This window comes from Triturus cristatus, chromosome 4_2, assembly GCF_964204655.1.
Source record: "Triturus cristatus chromosome 4_2, aTriCri1.1, whole genome shotgun sequence".
In the NCBI taxonomy this organism is placed as follows: domain Eukaryota; kingdom Metazoa; phylum Chordata; class Amphibia; order Caudata; family Salamandridae; genus Triturus; species Triturus cristatus.
Genome location: NC_140586.1, coordinates 375,833,409 through 375,851,397, shown reverse-complemented (window position 1 = coordinate 375,851,397; position 17,989 = coordinate 375,833,409). Strand labels below are relative to the sequence as shown.

Here is a 17,989-nt window from a genome sequence, read left to right as displayed (position 1 = left end):
ACGTATTAATCCGGAGGAGTGGGGAAAATTCATCGCTGCCCTACTGAATGCTAGTTTTGATGGGGCAACTTTCCCGGTCTCATGGAAGGGTGCTGAGGTCGTCCCAATTTTTAAAAAAGGGAGCCGGAACGACCCAGCCAACTACCGCCCCATAAGCCTCTTAGACTCTTCGCAGAAGGTGGCAGGAAAAGTGGTTTTGGGCAGGGTATTGCAGTGGGTTGAGGAAAAGGGCATTCTTTCTGACTTTCAGGCCGGCTTTAGATCGGGTATGGGGACGATAGAGCAATCCTTCTGGCTTATGATGCTGTATTGGAAAGTGGTTGTACTGCGCAAAGGCAGTCTGTACCTCGCTTTTATAGACCTGCGGACTGCCTTTGACCTGCTCCCACGCAGCCAACTTTGGAGTGTGCTCGATGAACAGGGTATTCCACCATATCTACTAAGCATACTGATAAAACTGCATCCCGATAATTTTGCACAGATCAGGTGGGGTAACCAGGGGCAAAAAACAGCACAAATACCTGTAAATAGAGGGGTACGCCAGGGATGTGTCTTAGCCCCCACTCTATTTTCATTGTATGTCAATGGAGTGGTGGAGCACCTGCTGCAACATCCTGCAGGCGCACCATCCCTGGCTGGCAGAAGAATACCTACCCTCCTATTTGCAGATGATACCCTCCTGATCTCTAAAACCCCGGTAGGCTTGCAGAGTCTGCTAACTAGCTTTAAATCCTTTTGTGATGCAAGGGGGTTAGTTATTAATACAGGGAAAACCAAGTACCTGGTCCTTAACCAACCGAAAAAGATAGCTAAACCACCGACCCTAGATTCTGTTTCCCTCGAGAGAGTTACGGAGTTCGATTACCTCGGTATTCGTCTCTGTGACTCTATGAGTTGGAAATGTCACCATCAAAAGATGCTGCTGACCCACAAGAGGGTGGTGGGTGCCCTTCTTAAGGAACAACGTGCCTCAACCCTCAAACCCATTGCGCCTATACTAGATATCTACAGGGCAAGGGGTGCTAGTGCAGCACTTTATGGGGCCGAACTCTGGGGGTACATAATGTGGACCAGCTATCCCGTTCAGAAAGTAAATTCCATAAAGATCTAATGGGGCTCCCCCATAGTACCCCAACCCTTCCACTGCTCTTAGATATGGGTACTCGGTCAATTAGTGACCAGGCTAGGCTCCGTCCTCTCCTCTTATGGGCGCTAATTTGGAGAGTTCCAGAAATGTCTAGCTACGCGGATGGCTTAACTGATGTGTTGGGGTTGCCAGGCTGGCCTAAGATCTGTTGGTTGAGGGAAGTCAAGCATCTTCTCGTCAATCTTGGCCTTGGCGACGCTTGGAACAATAGAACTGCCCCCCCAAAGTCTGTCCTGAAGAAGATATACTGGAGATGGGTAGCCGATGGTAGAAGTAGTAATACCAACTTGTGCAGGACCTCCTTGGATTTCCTTTTGGTAAAGGATGTGTCTTTTTGTGAACCATACTTGGATGTTATTACAAACCGCAGGGACAGGGCTCTATATTTCCAATTCAGGATAGGTCTACTTCCCGTTGGGGAACTGACTTCTAGGTGGAAGGCCCCAGTTCAAACAATTTCTTCCTGCCCATTCTGTGAGAATAGGACAGAGTCAGTTCCCCATTTGTTGTTTGAATGCCCGGCCTATGTAGTCCCCCGCAGTAGTTGGTTAAAGCCACTCTGTAGAGAACTTGGAACAAGACATTATAAGGAGGCCCTACGTATATTGAAAAACGACCCACGGCCCCTCTTTGCCTGTGGCCTAGCAAAGTTCCTAGGATGGGCTTGGCGTATCAGATCAACTAGGCTTTTGTACCTTGTTTAATCTGTATTTTTAAACTGATTTTACTTAACTTATTGGGACCACTTGTAGTATGAAATGTATGGTTATTTTTCTATGTATTGGCTCCTTTTATTGTTTTATTGTTCATAAGTCTATGTACTGCTTTCTAAGATATTTATCATATCGAAATAAAGCTTTATATCAGCTTAACACACAGCACGTCATCGCGATCACTTTCGCTTTGATCGCGATTACTTTCGCTTTCACGGCCGTTACTTTTACGGCCGCGCGGCCAATGCTTGTTTTATTCGCCACCTGTAGTTGCTGCTACATCATGTACACGCAATCAAGATCATAAGGATTCAAACACAGGACCATTAAATTGGGTCACTGCATGAGCAAAACTTGTGTTGTCTTTCACTTTACAAGTTTATCCTTCTTTGTTCTCTTTTTTTTTTTTGCAGCATATGTTCACATTTTGCAGAGACGTTAAATTACAACATTTCTGTCCCCGGTACAATAACTGAGTATTTTTTTAATCTTCCTCAAAATATTCTAAGATTGGAGCTAGAATAGTACATAATCTTTCTGGACTATTTGGGAGAAATTTACACTTTCACCAAGTAATCTTGGGCTGTAGTTAGAATAACAAACAACTTTCCCTGCGTCCTCGAAACATCAGCTGCCACAAGGGTGCAACTGAATTAAAAAAAACTTAAGACAGCGTTTGCTACTGCTTCTGATGTGTGCGCCCTGTGTAATACTGTCTGCTGTCCGGGTGTGGACTGAATGCAGGGTAAGCTCCTGTTGCTGCCATGCAACTTACCTCCTTCTCTGTGTCACTGTCTGCCTCTCCTGTCTGTGAAAACAGACATACTGGAGTAAAAAAAATATTTCTTTCACCCAAAAGAAAAGGCCCACATGCAGGTGTGGTGACTCCTACACTCTCTTGTAAGTGAACCCTATACACACACCACTGTTGTAGCCGTACATACAAATAAATGTTTGTACTCATACAACGATGGTTGTAGAGACCCGCCTCAACATCATGCGCACAAAACAGCACCAAAGCCTTATTGTTGACAAAGCGCTGGCAAGTCAACAACACCGCCGTGCACCACACCACGCAAAAGAAGCATACTTATGCCACACTCTGATGCTAAAAGTCTTTGCATCACGAGAAGGCCCTCTGGTTTGTGATGTGTGTATAGAAAGAACTGCGCCCTGATGCACAATTCCCAACTGACTCTTTTGAACCCCCAGCCTGGAGTACAGTGTCACTGATTGGGCGCTAGACTTACCTCTTAGCACACATTCCAGCTCTTGGATGCGCTTAACGTTCCCTTTAAATGTAACATAGGCGTGCACATGGGATTATTGTCCAGAACGGCAGCTTACCTGTGCAGTTTACCTGAAGTCACTCAGGCAGCTGGAGGGCCGAGGCAGATTTTCGAAAGCCCCTTCTGGTTATGCAGCCAATGCAACAACAAAACATTGCCACAGTTAAGAAAATATGAACAACCACACCTGGTGTAAAACCGAAAAAGCATTGGCAAAATCAATAGTTTTGGCGTGAACTGCCTCTGATCACGTTTGTTTTGTCATGTTTTTGTGTGAAATGTTATTGCTGGCCCATCTACCAGGCCCTTGCCAATCTATACAAAAAATACATTGGCTAAAATCAGAAATATTTTTGGTCTTAAAAAGCACACATTGCCATAATATAACCCCGCACTAAAGACAGATACTTGTGAAAGAGCAGAATGCCATCCTATGCGCGCCGGCTTCAGCATACAGCACAGGGCAGTAGGCCAGCCCCCTTCAGCCATTGGCTAACTTTACTGACAGGGATGTCATTTTGCCTTTGCACATGTGCACATCCACCGAAAAGGCAATTTGGCATGGCAATAGCATTTTTACTTTTTTAATTTAGTTTCCCCTTTTTAATGTAATTGCATATGTTTGCAAAAGAAACAAGCATTGGCATTGCCAATAGGACTCGCTTTTGGGACCTTATAAGTATTTAGTTATGCAGCACAATATCCTTGGTGCAACAACATCAACTGTTGCAATGCTAAACACTTATAAGGTACATGGTTTAGCCATGCAACAGCTGATGTTGTTGCACCAAGGATATTGTACTGCAAAACTAAATACTTATAAGGTCCTAAAAGCGAGACCTATTGGCTATGCCAATGCTTGTTTGGGTAGTGGAAAAGGTAGGAGTAAAATCATATACATGATTTATTCGTAGTTAAGATCCTTCAATTTGCAGCAATCCATACCTTTAATACTCTACACCAGCTGATTTGAATTGCCATCCCATTGGTTTGCAGTTTTTCAGGAACTTGAGTGGGGGACACAAGACTGGTAGGAGAAAGTGGCCATTGAGTAGGCCACTCAATGCGCATCTAGGGTTCACTTTCATGAGCTTTCTATGCTTTGTGCTGCAGCTGAGTGTTCTGTTTTTAGTGATGCTTAAGATTACAGAATTACTGGTAATGTACATGAGTATAGAGAACAATAATATCTAGTTATTCAAGTGAATGTTGTTTACTTTCTGTGCTGTTTTACTAGCAGTGCAAATTTATTTTGTTTTATTCACAGATATTTGATTTAATGGATGCTAAAGCTCGGGCAGATTGCATCAAAGAAATTGATCTTTTAAAGGTGAGATAATGTTTGACATGATTAAGTGTAACATTTATTGTTCAGATTTTGTCTGGAATGGCGTGTTTAATCTTAGAATTTCTCCATTTATATTTTGAAAAAATTGCAGTTTTTGGCCTATATGTATAAGTTAACAGGTTATGTCATTACTTTTTGTGTGGTTAATTTCTTCACAACGCCACATACGATCATTATTCCTGCTGTACATTTATCAGCTTGTTATGTTTCCATGTTTATCTGCACCTGATCTACGTTATGACCTCCGACACTCCCTGCCCTACCTTTCCATCATAGGAGGCATGAGCAACACTTGCCTGTTGCAGTCAACAGTTTGGTGACACTGACCTTTATTTCTATGTCCCCTCAAGAACTCCTTCTACCAGTCTCTCATCTGTGCTCAGTCACTCTTTATCTTTCTTTTGCCTCTCAAATCTTAACTTCCCATTGCTGCCCTATTTTTAGTCAAGACCATCACAGGCCAGATGAAGCTGCTCATTTGTATTTAGTTTTTCCACAACTAGCCAATACTATTGCATTCCGTTCTTCTTTAGGCAGCTTTGCCTCAAAATATTTTCACCAATAAACATCGTTCAGAAAGTGTTGAGAAAGTGCCTGAGTTCTCTCTCTTGGGGCAAATAGTGTCCCATTGCTATCTAGTACATGCATTCTGCATGGTTTGATTAATCATTCACCTAAAATGTTAACTCAAACCCCCACATTAAGTTTGTTGAAATGCATATTAATGTAAGGTTCATGCACACCTATCTTCAAAAAACACATGCACCTTTTCAATTAAAATCTATTTGTGAAACTGATGTCTGTGGCAATTTTCTACCTGGGTTTCAGTTTCATACTCACCACAGTAGAGTACTGTGCACTGAACACGAGGACATAGTATTACCCTTCAGAAAATTAAATATGTTTTGAAGTGAAAGAAGCTTGAGCTAGCCTCCTTCGCAACTTGAGAATGCACATGCACTGTCTATCTTTGCAACTGATAAGTTCAACTGATAAGTTATTTGTCCTTTTTATTCGTATGTTGCAGGAATCTGAGGATCAAGGATCAGGGTGCCCATAAATACTGAATTTTGGGCCATTACAGGTGCTGGCAGGCGGTAGCCAATGGGCTACTTTGCCTTAAGGGTGACTACACCCTTTGTATGTCCCCTCCATTTGCGGAGGGGGCAACCCTAACCTGATTGGGTAGAATCCTTCTATTAAAGATGGAGGATTTCCTAAGGAGGGGGAGGGAGTCCCCTCCGTCGAGGGTACCTTAGGTGTCGTCCTGGCAGAGAGAGGACACACCTCACCTGACTACTAATTTTCCAGCCGACATTTCCGCCAAAAGTGGGACTTCCTAAGGGGGGTGGGCATCTCCACTAGTTGGAGAGGTCCTGGCTACCAAATCAAAAGGCAGGATGCCTTTAAGGCTCACTGCCCTGAAGTCTGTTCCTGCTTAGGGGTGGGTGTGAAGCACCTCCACCTGAGCAGCCTTTTTACCTGACCCACGAGAGCACAAAGGCTCCTACCTCAGGGGGCTAGAATCAGGTCTGCGTGAGGCAGGCTGGTGCAGACCAGTCCGCTGGACACGAGGGAGTTGGTCGTTGTTTAGGGGGCATCTCTAAGATGTCAGATGTCTTCTGAGTGCATTCTGCAATAAATCCAGCACTTGCATCAGTGTGGTTTTATTGTGCTGAGAAGGTTGATACCAAACTTCTCAGTATTCAGTAAAGCCATGATGGAGCTGTGGAGTTTGTAATGACAGTTTCCCAGCCCATTTAGTCAGTATAGCTTCACTGCACTTCCAGTGTTTAAGACACTTAGGAGAATATTGCTCATGCAGCTATGCCCTCACCGGTGGTATAGTGCACCCTGCCTTAGGTCTGTAAGGCCTGCTAGAGGGGTGATGTAGCTATGCCACAGGCAGCGGTTGGCGGCATGGCACACAAGGATGTGTTCCATATCGACTCTTAGGTTTGTCTGCACCATAATGCACAGTCTGCAATGGCAGTAGGTATGTGCTTGGTGAGGGGGTCTCTGAGGATGGCACAATACATGCTGCAGCCTCTGGCCCTCTCTGGTCACAAAGCCCCTGGTACCACTGGTATCTTTTACAAGGGACTTATGTGTGGGCCAGAGGTGTGACAATTGTCAAAACAAAGGTACAGTTTTGGGAAAGAGCACAGGCACTAGGAACCTGATTCGCAGGAACCAGTGTCCATTCTGTCAAAGTGCATCAGAAATCTGGCAAAAAGTGTGGGGGGGAGGGGTTACTAAAACAGTAACCCACTTTCCTACAAACCCTCCTTTCTGCACCACTGTTGACGATGTTGCTGCTTGTTCCTTCTTTAGCCCGGCAAGGCCTTGCACTGTTAAAGGTTACCTAACAGCCATTTTGGCTTTCCTGCGGTTGCCTGATCAACCCTCCCCGTTCGAGTCACCAGTTGTGAATCGTTTTCTGGAGGGTTTGCATCACTTATTCTCTCCTACCCCTTTTATTATGCCCAATGGGACCGTAATCTGTTCTTCACGTTTCTCTTATATTCCCTGCGGCTCTTGACTATCAAAAGGGTCTTCCTAGTGACCATTTTCTCAGACCAGGAGGCTCAACAAGCTCAGTCTCTGTTGGTTCACCCTCCACATTCCAGCTTTTTACCTGACTAACTGGTCCTTTGGACATGTGCCTCTTTTCTGCCGAAAGGTGTCTCTAGATTTAATGTTGGTCAGAGTATCGCTCTGCCTAAAAATTTCGCTTCACCTCCTCCTTCCAAGGAGGAAGAGAGACTCCACCTGGAACCGAAGAGAGCTCTCTCCTACAATGATCATGCCAAAGACAATCGGGTGGACGGTCACCAGGAGGGAAAAAGGGCGTGTGCAGAAGTGAACAATCTCTGGATGGACTGTACTCTGCGTTATGATTTTCTGCCCTTTGGCTAAGAAGCAACCTCCTGAAGGCTTGTAGCCTATTCCATCAGGGCCAAGGCTGCTACATCTGTGTTTGCATGTAGGTTACCTGACCTGGACGTCTGCAAGCGCCTACGTGGGCATCACTCCCCACGTTCACAAAGACAGTCAGGTCAGTCGAGACAGGCATTTTGCTCGTTTGGGTCTCTAGGATTTTCTGGTTTGAGCCAGTTTGCATGCCCTTCTCCTGGGAGATGTTGCTTGGGTATGTATTCTAAGGTGAGGAATCTGCTGTCAGAACTCTTCCGGAGGACCAAGCTACTCCTCTCTGGTAATTCTTTTTTTGATAAAGACTCTATCTAACCAGATTCCTCATCAACCCTTCCTTTCTCCCAGTCGGTGCATGTTCTTTGGTATGTGACCCAATAAGGCCGCTTATGTCGGATGGTTTCAAGAAGGCTCTCTACCAAAATAGTGCGAAAGGGATCAAATAAGGCTGTTCGGCGTTCAAGGCTGTTGTCAGTTTACCAGAAAGAGTGTTTAGGTGTGGACTCAATTTCAATTTCACTCCTTATTTTGAGGACCTAGCTTTCAAAGAAGATTCACTAGTCATTGCCGAGTTTGCTTGATGTAGCGTCGATGGAGGTCTGAATTGCTTGAGAAGTCTGTAACTCATTGATTATTTTGTGGACTGCATCTGTGTGCCAGTGCTCTAGTACCTGCAGTACAACTGTACAGTTGCAAAGTACTAGTGGTTGCAAAGCCTAGTGTTGTGGTATTGACCGACCAAAATTTAAGTTCGAGTCACCTTAAACTCCCAAATATGTACCAAAGTCTTAACAGTGGTCATTGCCCATGTAAATAGTAGGGGAATTTGCAGATACTTAAGGCGTTGATTTATGTATTCTTTAATGGTCACTCACAAATTGATGTCTTGAGCTGCCATGCAAATTGGGCAAGCCTTTCATTCCATTGGAAATGCCACACGTCCGTGTGACTTTTACCAGACTGCGTAACAGGGTTGATTCTGGAGTCTATCAGTTATTTGTTTTGCCATTGTCATATGCAGTGTGGTGTCAGTGAGTTTTTAATACTGAAGGTTTATTGCATCTTTAATGTGCTGTTAACCAGATTGCTTTTGACTGAGTTTTGGAGAACGCTTTTCATATTTTGATATGAGGAGATGGACCTTTGCAGGACCTGTCTTTCCCATTCAAAATGTTTTGACCAAAGCTGTGTGAAGTCTGGTAATAAGCAGAGTATGAGGAAAAGGCTGAAGTTTCCATTTTGGACACTTGCATTCTCCTTGCCAATTATGTCCACATGCAGGAGTAGGCAATACATGTCTCTCTCAGGTAAGGACTTGTATAGTTTTCTTCAAGGTTCTGTGAGCCCTTATATTTTGCCAGTGTTAGAACCTCTAATAAGCAAGTAGAACTATTTTCCAGCTTTACTTTTTGGTCTCTTTTGACCTTCTGTAGAACCGATGTAGGGCTTACCGTTTTATCTGCAATAAAATTGTTTACATCATACTCTCAAGTGATTTTTATGTGGTGACTACTCTCCAACCTTGAGCAGGACTTTACTTTGGGAGTTCATCTGCCTTTTTTAGCATTACCTCGAGTTGCCATTGCTCCAGTTTCCCCACAGCACCTTGCTTGATGCACTCCTTTTTCAAGGTACTGTTCCTCCCCCGAAACACATTAATTGGATGTCCCCCTTCTCTCTCCCCAATACCAGAATTGATAATAGTGTGAGTGCACATTTTAAGAACAGAGTTGCTTCCTTACTGTGTCTATTGCCGTGGTAATGCTTTAGTTAGTCCTCACATAGAAACCTAATATAATCTCCTGCATAGCCTGCTATTCATGTTCTGTCACATTTGCTTGTTTCTAATTTTTTCAGTTCTCTCAAACTTTCTGAAGTTAATGACAGCATTGTTAGCAACAAGCGGACATCCTTGTTAAGTGATTAATTTGCTATAAGTCGTATTTGCTATTCTGTCTTGTTGTTGGTACCCTTAATAGTTATGCTTGTATTGTCATTTTCTGGGATTACAGCACTGTGTTGTAAAGTTGGCAGACATATGTCAAGACCAAATAAAGAGATGTTTAAAAAAAAGTGATTCTCATGTGGTGACTGTAATACTGTCACATAAGCTGTATATTGCATTAGGTAGATATTGTTGAAAATTGAGTTTGGTCACTTATTTCAAGGCTATGGAATTTAAATAGACTCTTCTCAACATGACAGCAGTCTTCCTGTCCCTCTTCTCTTCCCTGTGGTCCATTCATTCTTGGGAATCTTCCCATCTGTGGCTGAGTCTGAGATTTTAGAACCAGTACTAACTATAGTAGATCTGTTTTTTAGATCTTGCCTGAGACAGCACATGCACGGTCGCTTACAAGACATTTTGTTTAAAAGGGTCTTAGATCTCACCCACTGCTTACGATTAGTTGGCTTTGTCCTCACTCATATTTTCATGCTTTTGTTTGGTTAGCCAGTCCTAGTTTTATTTTCCCTTCGTGTTTTTGCCCCTCCACTGGTGCATGCCATATGTACTGCATTTGTTCCCACTGAATTGTTCTTCTGCCGCTTGCACATTGTCAGCTGCTCTATTTGTTTTCTTTTGGAGGAAGCACTCTATAATACTGCATATGTGTACGAGCCATCTATTTCCGTCCCACTCCCTCTTATGCTTCAAACACATTTCACAGTGGCAGAGAAAGCTTATTTTCAGTCTGTGTACATTTTATTTTTCTGACTTTTGTTGTTATAGTAGTATTGCAGACATGAAATTTCTTCATGTTACCCTCTCTCCATCCGCCTGTGTTGCCTTTTACCTACAAACTCTCTCCCACTTGCTGTGCTTGGGCCTTTGCCCGCCCCTTACTCTTTCCCTCTATCTGTGTTTCTTTTGCCCGCCTCAATTCAAACCTCGGTACCTGCGGTTGTTGACCCCAAACTTCATATCTCCACATTTGTTACTACTTCAAACATAATACTACAGAATAATTGAGAAAGTTTATTTTGAAGTGCGTGGGTGTCACTTAAATTGTTCTGACTTTTATTGTTTTAGTGGTATTGCTTACATGATCCTCCTCGGCGTTGCCCTCACTCCAATGTCTGCCCGTATTAACTTTACCCACAACCCTCCCTCGCACCCTCTGTCCATAGGTCTTTCCCCTCTGCCTCCCGCCTTTCACCCCTGTAGCTTTTGACCCCTTTCTCCGTTGCCATACCATACTATTACAGACCATGCCATACAATGAAAGACCATACCGTACTATACTATACTATACAATGGCAGGGTTTAACAGACCAGACCAGACCAGATCATACCATACTATAAAATTACAATCCATACCATACCATACTATACAATGACAGACTATATCAAATCATACAATAAAAGGTCATACAGTACCTTACAGTGCCATACTATACAGTTACATGTCATGCCATACTATACAAAGACCTACAATACCATACCATACTGTACTGTACCATACTGTACAATGCCTTACTGTTGTGCTGTTGTACAACATGGCTAAATAAAACATTGAAAAAGCCAAAATATCTTGCTGAGGCGAGATCTTTTGGCTTTCCCAATGCTTATTTTGTTGAGTAGCTCTCCCACCACCCCTTTATACAACTTTTCCTAAATCCGCTCATTTCATTGTTTTCGTATGTATAATATTGATGTAGCCGGAAAAAAAAGAAACTCTTGCATGGTCTTCCTTTGAGAGCTACATTCCGTGGCATTTGATGGCCAGTCATAAATGTTTGTGCCACATATTTCAGCACTAAAGAAGAGAATAATATGAAAAAAGAATGTGAAAGAAGCTGAATTGAATGAACAGATGTACCAGATATACTGGCGTACTTTCTACGTTTTTTTCTTTGACAGTAATTGTCTATTATTTCTAGCATTTTGTTTTGTAATAGGGAACTAAGTAGTTGCATATAATGTATTCTTATTGTCTATGCTTCAAGGCATGTAGATGAAACTGGGGTATTTTTTTTTCATTCTAGCAACTGAACCATCCAAATGTAATTAAATACTATGCTTCCTTCATTGAAGACAATGAACTTAACATAGTCTTGGAGCTTGCAGATGCTGGTGATCTCTCAAGAATGATAAAGGTGAGACACAGTAGATTAACTTTGTTCATCTAATGTTAGTACCATGAAATGTTGCAAATTTTATAAAAGTCAACCACTAGCTGTTGCCAGCTGTGTCAGCCCCAGTGACTGGGGAGGACGCAATGCCATGACAGCTCTTTTACTTTCCCGCTCTGACCACTGGCCTTGTGCCACTGTGACCACGGTGTACCATGTTGACCAGATTGATTGAAGAATGCGCTACAGTGGTTTACCTTCAGCAGAAATTAGCTGTTCCGGGGCAACACTGCCAGAAGGGAGAGATTCTGATGATCACTATAAACCGGTCCTACTTCGCGATTTTTCTCTATACATTTGCATGCCAAACCCAGCTATATATCAAATCTTGTCACTTTGTCAAGGCAATCTTAGCTTGCGTAATAATGCCATCCTTGCCGATTGAGCACCTTTCTTAAGTCAGGGCAGTTGCCATTTAGGAAAATGGCAAATACTTTCACCTGCACCCTAATGCTATACTTACCAGTGAATTAACCGCTAAATATTGAATAAGCCCATTCACTAAATCATTAAGCAAGCTCTCTGCTAGTAGCTTCAAATCTAGGGACATTATAATATATTTCCTAGAATTTATTCAGGCCAGAATGATCCGAGAAGTAGGTAAGAAAAAGATAAACAAGGGTTTACAACCGCTGTTCTTTACCACAAAGCAAAGCAATGGCTTCAAGAAGGATATTCTACCTGTTCAAGAATCCCACCTTAAGACGCCACAACATTAGATTTGTTGTATAATAGCCTGATTAAGATGTAAAATTGGCTATCGAGATAGAATCATCATTTTTGATTCAAAGTCTCCAAGAATTCTTGATTTGCTCTCTTAGGAAGAGATGGAGACCTGACAGTCAAACCACTGAACCAAAAAAAACCCAAAGACTGTGCCAACCCATGCCCCAATTCTGTAGCTTTCTTAAGCCATAATATGATGTTTAACCTCGTCATAGTCTTATAAGGTGTAACCCTTATGTACCATCACCCAACACAACATGTGGCCTCAGTCCTAAAGTTCCCACTCCAAAAATGATATTAGACACAAGATCTTTTCAAAGTAGCCCTTGCCTACCCATTTGAACTATGGCACAAACAAGAAGCAAAAAATCCTTCTGAAACAGGAAAGAGCAAGGATCCACAACCATAAGAGATCATGATATGTAAGTAAGTCCTCGTACTGCACAAGATTCTGTGGAGCTATGTATAAAAACATGTTCGATGGAGGCATGAATATCCTTCTGTGGCATGATGAAATATAAACCAATATAACTTCAAGAACAACAACTGATATTCATCAGTTGCTCTTTGTGTAAATCAAAGTGTTTGTGAATGAGCCACTAGGTGTTCCAAATCTATCTTAAGTATACAGTTGATCTACTTCATCCTACAGAGGACGTTATGGTGCCCCAGTACATTTTGTAAAGCCTGCCTTTCAGGTGACCACTTATGCAGGCTTTCCCAGGAGAGTGCTACCACTGAACACATGCTGTTTTTCTGCTACAGTCTCAGCTGACACTACCATGAGATCTGAAGTGACATTGTTCACATCATCTCACCAGATCCCATCCTGTCTCCAAAGGAACCTTTTATCTTGACTCTTAAACTTAACTGACAATTGTCTTGAAAACAAAATCAAACAATTTGATGTACTAACATCTTTCTTGCTTCAGAACATTTTTTAATGGTTATTAGCAAAAATAAAAAAAAGTACAGTGGTCACCAGAACCCGACAGTCTTCAGTAGTGTAAGAAGCTGGCTCTTTATATGGTATACTAAAAACAGGTATTCCGTGGAAAGAGTCAAGGTATTCCCTTAATAGTGGACAGGGGCATGCTTTAGCAATCCCAAGGTGCTCTTCTAGGCAGTAGCACAGGCTAGCAGCATTAGGCTTACCAGAGAGGAGTGTTAGGCATCTGCAAATACACACAGTAGTCAATAAATGGTACACACTACTCAATAAGGAGATCCACACCAATGTATAAAAAAAAAAACAAATATCTTTAGATACGTTTTGGCACCAGAATCAATACAATCAAGTAAGTACGTTTTTCAAGAGAAATACATTTGCATTCAAAAAGACAGTGCATTTTCCAGAAGCTGCAATGTTATCCTATGGGAGGAAAAACAAGTATGACATTTAGGTATAGTACAGCTACTTACGAGACAAATCTCCTGGACTTACGGTGAGTATGGGACAAGGCCCAAGGCAGCACCCATTAGTCATCTCGGGCGGCACTGGTGCTACCGGATGCTGAGGTGCTTTTCAGCATTGGGTGCCCAATATTATCCTATGGGGATTAGTCCAGGACAACAGGTGCAGATTTGTCTTCAGGCGTCGGATTTTCGTCACTGAGAGCATTCTCGGTAGAGGGGGGCCTTCAAACAGTGGCTGCAGGCGGCGTCAGGAAGTCCACAGTATGCAATTCCTGGGTGGGCCTTGTCTCTGCGGGGCTGGGGGACCAATCTGGCACAGTTGGCCCACTTCAGCTCAGGCTAGGCGGCACGGGTGCAGTGGTGCTTTCCGGTGTCGGGTTTTGGCTGTCCGGAGTCCTCTCGGGTCTCTTTGGGTGCCTGCAGGATTCAGAGAAGCAGCTCTGCTGCTCCACGGGAGTTCCTGAGTCTAGGTAGAACTCTTTGCAGTCCTCTGAGGCTTTTGGAAGTACAGCAGCTTGCAGGATGAATCAACTTTGTCGCAATTGTCAGGAACAGCAGAGGTGTTAATGTCACGTCAGTTGCTTTTCGTGGCTCTTCACTTCTTTGTCTTTTGCTTGGCACGATCTGATTTCCTGGTGCCAGGATTCCCTAAATACTGACCTTAGGGGCGTAAAGGCAGTATAGGGTAGCAGCCAATGGGCTACCTACCCTTGGGGTCACTATGCCCCTATATGACCTCTTCCAGTGCGAGTTGGTTATACACCCTGTCACAGAATTCCCGATTTTGCCATCACCTATATGCTTAGCTTACCGAAGGGGTGGCATTAGCATGAGGGTGGAAGTGCTTTTCTAACTAGATAATTATCCCGCCTGTCAAGGTGCCAAATAGCTCTGGGCAAGGGGGGTCGGCGTCTTCTCCTGTGAGAAAAAAGATTCACACACCAAAGGTGTTGGGCGCTTTGAAGCCCCTCTGCCTTGGAATGTTAATCTGCTGGTCATCCTGTGGAAGGAGGTAACAAGATATCCTACCCAAGGAGGCATGGTTTCTGGCCTCCTGAGAGCAAAGACCCTCACTCTTGGGGGTCAGACACTGGTCTCTGGTGGCAGGTTGATGAAAGCCAGTCAGTCAGCAGCAGAGGCTGGTAGGTATTCAGAGGCAGCTCTAAGGTGCCCTCTGGGTGCATGTGTCACTAACTTCGACACTGGCATCAGTGTGGGTTTATTAATACCAGGTGTTTGATACCAAATATCCCTCTTTTCAGTGAAGCCATCATGTAGCTGGGGAACTCGGTTTCACCAGTATCCAGCACGTTTTAAAATGGCTTTCCTGATCACTTGTACTGGTCGCAATGGAACTGACCAGCACAGGGGCATATCTGCTCATGCAGCTCTGTCCTCCTATGTAATATAAGGCACCCTGTCTTAGGGCTGTAAGACCTGCTGCAGGGGTGACATCCAAACATTACATGCAGGGTTAGGGACATGGCACACAGGGATGTGTGTAATGCTGTCTTTTCACTTTTGGGTCTGCACCGAACACGCAGCCTGCAATGGCAATCTTGCATGGGTTTGGTGAGGGGTCCCTTAGAGTGGACCTAGGTACTAGAGGTAACATTTACTATGGACTTACCTAGGGTATTAAAGGTATAATTAATGGAAGAAACAATACCTCAGTTTTGAGAAAGCGATCTGGCACTGGGGAACTGGTTAGCAAGAACCCAGAGCACTTCCAGTTGAAATCGTTCCAATACCAGGTAAAACGTGGGGGTGACCATTTCCTACAAGTAGTCTTTGCTAAATCCTTACAAACACCACACATACATTGGGGAGCAATGAGAGAAATTCACAAGCACAACATGTGCAGTATAGTAAAAAATTCAGTGCCCATTGGATAGAAAATTAATGAGAATATTTGGCCTCAGCAGGACTCCCTTATTTCTTCATATTTCTCAATTATCTTGCAAATCAATGTCAATCTTTGGGTCTCTTACAATTACAGCAATGCAGACCTCCTCTTTAACTAATCACTCATCCTTATCTTTGTAGAATAGCACAAACACTAGACCATCGGCATGCATTCATTGAATTGTGATGCTTTTTAATCGGAATCCAGTCCAATTCTTGCAAACGGTAGCACATACTTTCCTTTCTCCATTTTGGGTGCAGACCCTAGGTTTGTTATGATTGGTTTTAGGCAATTGTCTTCGCTGCTAACCTCTTCAGTCGTGTCATGAGTCAGTGCCTTGCCATGAGGGATCAAACCGTTTGAGATTGGTCCTTTGAAAAATGTTAACATGTGTAAGTCGGAATCAGACATTATTTCATTGATATATAGGTAATAAAGTACCCCCTGCCGTACATTATAAGGATATTGCAAGTCATCAAGGAGTTAATAACCATATAGAAGAACCAGGCTAAAGGCAGAATCCCTTTATAAGTTTATGAAACTCAGAGGGGGCTTGTAATATCCTTATCATTTATATAATACATGGGCACACCATCACCTTTTCCACAAACCACTTAAAACCTTGGTGCTAACTCTTTCATATGAAAGAGAAAGAATGTTTGCAAAGATGAAGAAGAAAAATATCATTTCTAGTGCAAAATGAAACACGCCTAAAACGTGTTCGTTATTTTTTTTTTGCGGTACAAAAGGGGGTGGTGATGGACGGAGCATCAGAACCAATCAAACACTCACACCCAGTCAACAGATCTGGGTTTGATCCATCACTGTTCTTTAGCCCACTCTGCCACCCCAGTTCAGACATGGACATATGCAAATCAGTCTGACCCTGTGCCTCATGGGAACAGTCCAGCCCGAACTGCCAATCCATGTCTTCCCTGGACCGGAAACAAGCTTCCTAGGAGCGGTTTCTGGCATTTCAGCCGTCTTCAGCAAGGCTTGCTTGAATCCAGTGGCAAAGTGAGCAAGGGACTCAACGTCTGAGCATACCCTGCCAACTTATGGCGAACAAAGCGGTACAAAAGGGGGTGGTGATGGACGGAGCATCAGAACCAATCAAACACTCACACAAGGTCAGCAGATCTGGGTTTGATCCATCACCGTTCTTTAGCCCACTCTGCCACCCCAGTTCAGACATGGCCATATGCAAATCAGTCTGACCCTGTGCCTCATGGGAACAGTCCAGCCCGAACTGCCAAGCCATGTCTTCCCTGGACCGGAAACAAGCTTCCTAGGAGCGGTGTCTGGCATTTCAGCTGTCTTCAGCCAGGCTTGCTTGAATCCAGTGGCAAAGTGAGCAAGGGACTCAACGTCTGAGCATACCCTGCCAACTTATGGCGTTATTTTTTTATAGAAATTGTTCAAGAGAAGTCAGTTTAAAAAAAAAAAAAGCTGCACTAGTTTGGAATGTGTAGAAACATGAAGACAGATTTTAGATTTCCTCTAACTGTCTAAAGAGTGCAAAAAATTTAAAAAAAATTCTCTGCTTGTCATCGTAAGCTAGAAAAACAGATCGGAAGAAAGAAAAGCAACATTCCTTTTTCGTTGCTTTAAACAGCTACTTTAATTTTGCTCTTTGACCTCCCTTTTACCTCTGCTGCTGACTGTGGCAGGCGGCATTGTGGCATTGGACCTCAACTGTATTCATTTGTAATAGTCAAGTTCTTACATCTTTTCTTTATAATCGATGATACTAGTTGCCCATTATAAAGAATTGAGATTCTGGCGTTTATACAAGGATTACAGAACTCCATATATTATACTCTAGTCAGGATCCAAGAATCCTATCTCACAATTCCTCTACACGTAGGCAATGCACAGCTCAGAACATGAGCACTTCTCACATAGTTCTTTAGAAGGAGGATATCTGGTGAAGATGACGAATCCCCACCCCAGCACCCACCCACCCCCTTCAAACAAGAGACAGACTTTTCAAATGAAGCCTAGATTAAGGTGGCCTAACTTAATCTCTCACACTTATCCTGACGGCCTGGGCAGTCCAACATATATTGAGAAATTGTCCATGTGTATTCACATTTGTGTCCTGAATTTATCAATACTACAGAAGAAGTCTCCATTATAAATATCTCCTTTCAATATATACCCACCCTTGATCCGTCTTAGCACTTTAGCTTCAGAGTGCAATTTATGGAACTCTCTCTGTCCCACCAGTAGCACCTGTGCAACAAGACACTACTTCACTTCTGGATCCCTATTCCGAGATTTGAAGCATGAGGGAGTCCAAGTGGGTAATTCCTGAGCTTGTCTTTATTGAAGCAATAAACTGGCCTCCAAGTTCCATGTCTGTCCACCACCATC

At 43.3% G+C, this 17,989-nt stretch overlaps 1 protein-coding gene across 6 annotated transcripts in view; it reads left to right on the top strand.

Moving 5' to 3' along the window:
* Positions 1–17,989, top strand: part of NEK7 (NIMA related kinase 7) — a 331,966-nt gene that overhangs the window by 101,566 nt on the left and 212,411 nt on the right. For all 6 annotated transcript variants that reach the window (XM_085601827.1, XM_085601825.1, XM_085601826.1 and 3 more), the window contains 2 exons: positions 4,417–4,479; positions 11,419–11,529. In XM_085601827.1, coding sequence (XP_085457953.1) covers positions 4,417–4,479; positions 11,419–11,529 — 174 coding nt within the window. The remainder of the gene's footprint in view (positions 1–4,416; positions 4,480–11,418; positions 11,530–17,989) is intronic.